General features: G+C 46.7%; 1 protein-coding gene across 4 annotated transcripts in view; it reads right to left on the reverse strand.

Moving 5' to 3' along the window:
* The window catches only part of NUP153 (nucleoporin 153), a 101,843-nt gene extending 95,559 nt beyond the window's left edge, over nucleotides 1-6,284 (reverse strand). For all 4 annotated transcript variants that reach the window (XM_085854523.1, XM_085854520.1, XM_085854522.1 and 1 more), the window contains exon 1: nucleotides 6,016-6,284. In XM_085854523.1, the coding sequence (XP_085710649.1) occupies nucleotides 6,016-6,090 (75 nt within the window). In that variant the 5' untranslated portion in view covers nucleotides 6,091-6,284. The remainder of the gene's footprint in view (nucleotides 1-6,015) is intronic.
* Nucleotides 6,285-9,174: the final 2,890 nt, after the last annotated feature.

Consider the following 9,174-nt stretch of genomic DNA (forward strand, 5'->3'; position numbering starts at 1 on the left):
AATGGTACCATCCCAGCCGAGGCTGGATGTTGCCAAGCTCAGGGATGAGAGAGTAGCTGAGGAGTTTACGAACAGGCTGAGTGGACACTTGGGGGGTCTGGGTGCTTTGGGGGGTCCTGAAGAGTTGTGGAGCGCCTTCAAGACCACCGTCCTTGATGTTGCCGGTGGATGCCTTGGAGCTCACCGCAGGGCAAAGAAGAATTTTGTCTCTCAAGGGACACTGGATACCATTGACCAGAGTCGCAGGGCCAGGCTGAATGGCAGAGCTCAGCTGTTCAGGGAGCTGAGGCGTAAAACTGTACGTGCACTGAGGGTGGACAAGGAGGCCTATGTGCGAGGAATCTGTGAGGGGGTAGAGCATCACCTGTGGACAGGTGATTCTCGTCCCGTTTACAGGGGAATTCGCGCATTACGTTCATCCAAGCCCATCCCTCGGAGCACTACAGTTCGAGCAGAGAGTGGTAGGCTCTTGACAGAGGAGTCTGAAGTGAAGGCCCGCTGGGCCGGTTACTTTGAGCGGTTGTACCAGGCTGATCCCCCAACTGTCGAGTTGGACGTCAAGGGTGTTACAATCCCTGTTGCTGACCCTCGAATCAACTGTGGTCCACCTACGCTTGTGGAAACACGGGCTGCGGTGAACCAGTTGAAACGGGGCAAAGCTCCAGGGATCTGTGGCATCCATGCCGAACTTCTCAAGGCTGGTGGAAATGCTGCACTCGTGTCGTTGCATGCAGTTTTGTGCTCTGCCTGGAACACAGGCATCATCCCAACTGACTGGAAGAGGGGCCTTGTTGTCCCTCTCTGGAAAGGGAAGGGTGATCGCCAAGACTGCAACAACTACCGAGGGGTGACGCTGCTCTCAGTGCCGGGCAAGGTCTTTGCTCGGATAATTCTCGATAGGGTTCGCCACCATCTGCTTGAGCACCAGCGTCCAGAGCAGTCAGGCTTTACACCAGAGGTCAATGATTGACCGTATCCTTGCACTTCGTGTCCTCACCGAACGCAGACGAGAGTTTCGGCAGGGGCTGCTTGCAGCCTATGTTGATCTCTGTAAAGCGTTTGATTCAGTGAATCGGGATGTCCTCTGGAGGATTCTTGGTCTTCGTGGGGTGCCACCAAAACTGATCGATCTGATGTCTGAACTCTACTCTGGTACTGAGAGTGCTGTGAAGTGTGGTGGTACCATCTGACTTATTTCCAGTTGTTACTGGAGTTCGTCAGGGATGTGTACTTGCCCCCACACTTTGGAGCACTTGTATGGACTGGATTCTAGGGAGGATGTCGGAGAGATCAAGTTGCGGTGCGTCATTTGGGAATGTCAAGATCTCGGACCTTGACTTTGCAGATGATGCAGTCATCTTTGCGGAGACTTTAGACATCCTCTTGGGGGCCCTCGAGGTGCTGAATGAGGAGTCTGAGCCGTTGGGATTATGGGTTTCTTGGGTCAAAACTAAGATCCAGGCTTTCGGTGACATATTGGATGCTGCTGTCCTGTCTGTGTCTGTTTGTGGTGAGGATGTTGAGGTCGTGGAGAGATTCACTTACCTTGGCAGTGATATTCACGTCTCTGCTGGCTGCGAGTCAGAGGTCAATAGACGTCTGGGTCGGGCCTGGGGAGTCATGGATTCACTGGATCATGGGGTGTGGCGCTGCCGGTACCTGTGCGGGAAGACGAAAGTCCGAGTCTTCAGGTCCTTGGTACTTCCAGTCTTGCTCTATGGGTGCGAGACTTGGACTCTGACCAAGGATCTGAGACGGAGACTTAATTCCTTTGGTACCAGGTCTCTTCGGAGAATCCTTGGCTATCGCTGGTCGGATTTTGTGTCCAACGAGCGGTTGCTGAGAGAGACTCGGATGAGATTTGTTACCTGCATAGTCCGTGAGCGTCAGTTGCGGCTGTATGGACATGTGGCTCGTTTTCCTGACTCTGATCCTGCTCACCAGATTCTCTCAGCGAGGGAGTCTCATGAGTGGAGGAGGCCAGTGGGTCGACCACGTGCCTCATGGTTGCAACAGGTTGACCATCATCTCAAGGAGATGGGGATGGGCCTGGCATTTGCCTGGGGGATGGCCAGACGGAGGCCCCTGGAGTACCGGCGGAAAGTGGACGCAGCGACGTGCTGTTCTGGCACATGCTCCCATACCTGACCTGACCTGAAACAAAATGATCATTTGATTATTAAGTATTAAAAATGCAAAATTATTTTCAATTGGAAACCTATTAACCTTGCAACCTTGGAAACCTTGCAAGTACTTCTGAAGAAAATGAAATGCACAAAAATGTACTATACAAGATGATTAAACCCAGACAGGACACATTGGATAGATCTGTGTTAGTACGTGTTCAAGTAATGAAAAAAATAAACAAAAATAATTTGCATAGAGCAATTTGTTGGTAAGTAATTGTTTTTTAAATGCTCATATAGATTTTTGTTTTGATTTGTCTCAGGACCTCAGGGCTTTTGCACATTCAATAGAGGTAATTATATGTAGATGTAAACATTTATCAACTCGAATGAAAATATCAAATTTGGCAACGTAGTTAAAATATGGACTACTTCCACTTACACAAGGGAACAGAAGAAGGTATTAATTTTCTGTAAAAGGTTAATACATATTCCAGTATGTTTTATAGAAAAACCAGAAACTTAGAGGTGCCTGAAATTATGATAAACAAAAACTCACATCTTCTTCAAAAGGAGGTTACACCCCTCTTTACAAATGGAGTGATCCCATATTGTTTAATCTGCCTGAAACTGGGTCATGTGTGGACAGATTTCATGAGAATACATGAATAGCCAAAATGTCTACTGGACAAAGTAGTGGTCAGATCTTGGCAAAATTGAAGTTTTCTTTCCCACAGACTTTGCAGGCAAGGTCCCATGCCTAATGCTGTTGTCCCATACATAACAGTGTTGTCCCATACGCATCATATTAAAATTACTTGTGAACTAATTATCTACTTATATTTTAAGCTAGAAATACAGGATATGGCCAATAAATGATAGATGAGAACTTCTGAAAATGGGATGAAAAATTTTCGGAGCTTTTCGTGTAATCCTAAAAAAGTCCATGCAAACTGTTACGTACGGGACATCACTTATTAAGAACAGGCCTAATTTGCAGAATTAAGTGAACAATTTTTTTTTCTTGTGTGTTAAAAGGGCAGGGTAGAGTATTCGAGTTGATGTAAAAAAAAAAAAAAATTATAAAGTTTGGTTTAATTTACATCACTATTTCAAATCAACCCATGCCGAACACTTAATTTGCATATATGTAAATTACTTCATGATTTCACACCTTAAAACCTATGACTTTGCCATTTTCTTTCAAAGAAATAAAATTTCACATTCAGATATGAAAATCTCATTGAAATTAGAGCTGCGGCATGAATATGAAATTCTGCCATCTGAGGGGACCTTCTCTTGGACTTGCCAGACAGGTGGAATAACTGCCTTTCCAAGCTACGGCCTGGCGACCAAGTTAGAGTTTGTCATGTATTGCTCCATTCAGAAGATCCACACTGTGGCAGCACGCTGTCGTCCTGAGTACTTGTTTTGTGACATGCCATAAAACAGCTGACTGCAAACATCAGGACGGCCAAAGCACTTGGGCCTTTCCCGTTTTGCATCAAGGAAATGTGTATTGTATCACCTATTACTGTATCCATCTAGTTCAGTCTGCAAGAGTAGCATGCTGTCCAGTTTTGTGACTGAAATAGCAGACAGCTTAATTGAAGTGTGGTATACGTTCTCCATTTTAGCTAAAACACATCCTATTGGAACCTGAATGTTGCGGGTGAATGCAAGTCTTCCTCGATGGTTTCCATGTGGTCTGTTAGGCCGAATGCTGATGCTCCACACAATTAACTGATGGCAGAAATAGTGCAAGCAGGCTGGCTATACTGCATACATAACCAGCAATGTCTGTGCCATTTCTGTCTGCACTCTCAATGACTGGGGCAACGTCGGCAGCTGCGGCGAAATATGCCATCCTGCGCAACTCCGACAACAAGCATATCCCTCAACACATCATCCAACTCACATCGTTATGAAAGTTGATTAAAGTAGGTATTGAAGGCAGAGATAAACCAAGTGGAGTCCTAGCCACCAATTGATTAAGAAATACAAAATAGACCTTCATAGACCTTGGAAAGTCCACATTATTAAGATGAGAGGACTTTGCAGAACTGCATGATGACAGCAGGACTGCCTTCTTTGTCATCATCTTACCATCTTCAATATTGCTGGTTTCAACATAGTAATCCAAGCATTCGACTTGAAATCAAATGTCCCACACCATCACGGACGTTGAACTCGTCGATCCGACCAGACGTCATGATGAAGATTATCGATGTCAGTGATGAGAACAGTTCGATACGAGTTCCCTCACAAGGAACTTCAATGCAAGAGGCCATTCGACGCATCAAACCAACATAAATGTTGCCAACCTATGTCCATGCTATATACTCTTCAAATGCTGAGCATCAAGCAAGGAAGCAGCACCATTTTTAAAGTCTCTGATGTGTCTTGGCCAGGGTGCGAACCACCAACCTCTCAGACTCGGAAGGGAAAGGCTCCAACCATGACACCACCGAAAGGTGGTTACAAAGCTTGAAGACTGAGGTCTCTTCATGAAAACATGAATGGGTCTACTTGAGCCTCGGCAAACACAAACCAGGCATGGACCCAGTTGCTCACGCCATCCCGCCTTCTGCACAACTTGGAGCACGGATATTCCAGATTATCATTATTACCTCCACCACCAAAGGTGAAGGGGGTTATGTTTTCACCCCATTCTGTCTGTTTGTTTGTGCGCAGGATATCTCAAAAAGTTGTGAACGGATCCGGATGAAATTTTGTGGACAGGTTCGGTGTGTGACAAGGACGAACCAATTAGATTTTGGTGAAGATCTGAATCTGGATCTGGATACGGGATTTATTTAATTTTTAATGTGACTCTTCACCATTGAGAGATTGGGCCAATAACTATATATAGTACTGTATAGCATGATATTTCAAAAATGTATTGGGCCTGATATGTTCTCACATGCGCTCCACCGAGTGCCCTTCTCGTTTCGTATGTAGGCTGTGGCTGCTGGTTGCATCACTGCTGGGAGCGTGGATATGTAGCTGATGCAGTGCCCCCCTGTTTCCAGTAAGTTGGTAACTATTTTGCCGACTTTGGAAGGGTGACAGGCGAAGTCAACCCACCTGGTGTTGTTTAACGGCCGAACAGGGGATCGAACTCAAGACCCTAAGATCATAAAGCAGCGACCTTAACCGTTAAGCCAGCACCAGGTAGGTGTGTGTGTGTGTGTGTGTGTGTGTGTGTGTGTGTGTGTGTGTGTGTGTGTGTGTGTGTGTGTGTGTGTGTGTGTGTGTGTGTGTGTGTGTATATACACATAGTCATTGAATGTGAATACAGTCGTGGAGTAGGGAACCAGTGAATAAGAAGATTAAGGGCGAGTCTGAAGTCACGACAAACACCGAACCCTGCATGCTTCCTCGCGTGAAGCAAGCCCAAGCACGTGCTGCGAGCGCGCCCTTTCGCTCGTTACCTGACTGTCCCCCCTTCCTGAGACGCCACCGAGCAAGAGGCCGCGGCGTGTTCAAAGCTCCAGGTACGCAGAAAGTTCTAACCAGTACAAGTTCACGTTAAATTCGTTCCGCTATAAAACATCTACCGGGTCTCTTTTCGGTTTTGCAAAATAAAAATTACTTCAGTCTGAATAAACGATGACAGACCTGAGACAATTTTTCCCTGTTCCTTAGAAACGGTTAAAAAAAAAAAACACAACCTTCCTATATTCAGCCCATAATGACCAAGAAGAGTTTCCAGGTTCCACAGACGGTTCACAAAACAGGAAACAACAATATAAATTATGACCTTTGACTGAATTCCAAAGCTGCCCGACAAATATAAAACCGATGCGAATGGCCTAGTACCAGGGCAAAGGCCTACGCGTAGGCCTCGCGGCTTCGATGTATCCGAGAGCGCCTCATTCAGGCCTACCTTGTCCCTGGCGTAGGGCTTGACAGAGCCTTGGCGACGCTTCGCCCGCATCTTCCCACCCCCCGCGGCCGCCATCGACAGCTCTGAGGGGGTGACCCCGACGACAATACAGCTGACGGAGAAAGCACCTTATGGGAATAAGCTGGAGAAATGATCGTAGCGTTAAATCCGCGCCATAAACTCACGCAAGCCTAAGCGAAGGCGCACGCCATTGGTCTGATACAGACCACGTGAGCGAGGCCGGACCGAGCCAGCGAAAAAGGGGCCGAGTGCGATTCTTCTTCTTCCCCAACAGTTTGGCGGATTTGAGAAGCGAGACAAGATTAATAGGATATTGTACTTGCGGCTACACTTTCCCAACCGAGAGGGAGTGCCGTTCTCGGCCCTGCTTCGCCACAATGGAGAAATAACCCAAATAACACCGATGGGAATTTTTTTGAGACATATTTCCGGAAAACCTTCGTCGGTACCCCGTGAGTATTACCCTGGAATGTTGGTGTCGATCGGCCTGCAGACACTGATGATACTACTACTTCTACTACTACAACTACTACCAACAACAGTGTACTCGGAGCGCCCAGCGATGAGGAGGGCGAGCGACATCAAACAGAACTCGCCAAACCCGCGCTCCGCGTGAAGTTTCTAAAGTGAGGATTCGTTAGGATGTCAATATATCCAGTGTTCACAATGTGATTTATCGAATTTCTTTATATACGATGTTTCTTATTACATTTTCTGTGTCAAATGCACCTTCTGAGGTAGTCAACACGTGCAGAAGAGGGTTTTACATCGCAGACGCTGTTTTCTAGGAGTGGCATTACGCCTCTCGGCGGTGACGGTCTGTCGACGACGGACGTAATGACGTCAGGAGGATGATCGATGGTGTCATGACGTCATTACGCCTCAGCGGTGACGTCACACGTCGCCGTGCAAACGAACGTAAAAATTAGAAAATCGCCAAAATTTCCCAAACCTGTCCGTGTGGCGCGATCTCACATAGCCCATGCTGTTCATTAGACCACAGAGCACCCGCGTACCGAAAATGGCGACAATCCGTCCGACAGTTGCGGAGGAGATACGTCCACAAAATATGGCCTCGCGTATTAATATTATGTGTCAATTCCAACGACTACAACTATAACTACAACATCCAGTGTTGTACATAAATTTGGCGAATACATTTTCTCACAGTGACTTCATCGGGGTTTTACACGCTTCAGATGATCTTGACCTTTGACTAAACAGTACGGTACTCTGCACTTCACAGCGTGCGGTGTTTTCGTGTGCGTGTGCGTGTGCGTGTGTGTGAGGAAAAGCTCTCTGACGTCACTCTCGGTTCGCGTCATCATGCATTCATGAATATTCATGTGATTCCCAACACCACAGCTTCCCGTGGAGCTCGAAACACCGGTGGCCGCTAAAGTCATGCTCCCATTGAATGTACGAGAATTTCTCTGAAAATCCGATAATTTTCAAGTTCCATTGATGCGATACAGTATTTCCACTTTTCAGATCTGGAACCTTCTGGAAAGGGCCGAGACGCACGTGGGAACCTTCCGGGAATTATTGGCAGTGCACACAGTTCAGTTCCCAAGCAGCTAGCTAGCTCTTGTTAAGCCACCCGTTCCTCATCAACGGTTTCCAATGGAGCGCTTGCATGAGTGCTTAAGCTGCTTGACGAGCGCTCTACAGTAAACTATTTGTAACTGAACACACCTGCAGTCGCATTTACACCTTTTGTGCCAAATTACAATTAACGGAAACATATTCGACATGATCCAACTCGAGAATAAATCGTTCCTAATTAACGTTTGCTCCATCCTCATGTCAGTCATTCTTGTGACCAGTTCGGTTTAACCACGTGTTCGTGGTTCGGTCCGATGAGATGAGTCGATCCTTTGCAGATCGTGGTTTATCGCATCGGTAAATTTGGAGCATGCCCGCAACACCGATAGACGGACGGCTTTACAAAATCCCCAAACCCAGGAAATCATGCGCAGTATTCCACTTTTAATACACTTGTGCGGGCCCGTACGTGCGAAAAAAAAGAATTGTGATGTCAATTGTGACGTCATAGCACCGTGTCCTGTCATTGGTTTGGTAAATAAATCGCCATAACATGGGAAGCACTTGTCCGATTAATATCAAACCTTGAAAAGGCACATACTCAGGTCCCCAGCAATATACCTGGCAAGTTTCAATTAGATCAGCCCATTGGTTGTCGAGAAACAGCGGTCGCAGACAGACAGACAGAGACACACAGAGATTGCTGGAATTATAGATAGATGAACTTACCTTAATCGATTAATCCACCAGTGAGTAACATCTCATTCAAAGAAACTTCGAATTGTTACAGAATTGAGCTGTCTAGCCTGGGTTCGATTCCCGACACAACTATAAACTGCCATCCCGGTGTTACACAGGTAGGGTGATTCATCAACGTGTGTGCCATCCCTCGGCCGGACGTTAAACTGGCCGTTCACATCTGCCAGCATTCATTGGTGGACGTTAAAGATCCCACGGTGTCCTTCGTGAAGAGAAGGCGAGCTCTCGCCGGCACTCTGAACAAATTCAAAATCCCTGCTCCAACCTGAGCTGAACGTCAGGCTTGGCCAGCCAGTTCGTGAAAGACTTGGGTCAAGCTTCTTCCGACCAACCTCACAAGAACGTGGGAGTAATTGTGGCCGTTAAAGAATTTCCTGCACTTCACTTTGACACATATGACTTGTCTCCACGACCTCAGTGCTGTTCTGCACCACTTGTATGAGCCTGGACTAAAACACTACACTCAAAAGTGTTCATTCAATCAAAGCAGCCTGCGTTTTCTGGGACATGTCATTTCAAAAGACGGTCTCCTTCCTGATTCTGACCACATTGCAGCCATAGTTGAGGGACCTGCTCCTCTCAACATTGTTTCCTTGTGCTCTTTTTTGGGACTTACCTCTTGGTACAGGAAATTATGGCTAAACTATGCCACTGTCATTGAACCAAAGCACGCACTGCTTAGATCTGGGAGTGACGTAAAGTTTACCTGGACTGCTGAAGCTGAGCGGAGTTTCACTGCTTTGAAGACTCTGATGATTGTGGAGAACCCTGCTCTTGTTCTTTTCAATCCAAACCTGCCCACATTTGTTTTAACCGATTTGTCTGCTTACGGAC

The sequence above is a fragment of the Eptatretus burgeri genome, chromosome 14 (assembly GCF_056783735.1).
Source record: "Eptatretus burgeri isolate ZD-2024b chromosome 14, Ebu_testis_v1, whole genome shotgun sequence".
Classification (NCBI taxonomy): domain Eukaryota; kingdom Metazoa; phylum Chordata; class Myxini; order Myxiniformes; family Myxinidae; genus Eptatretus; species Eptatretus burgeri.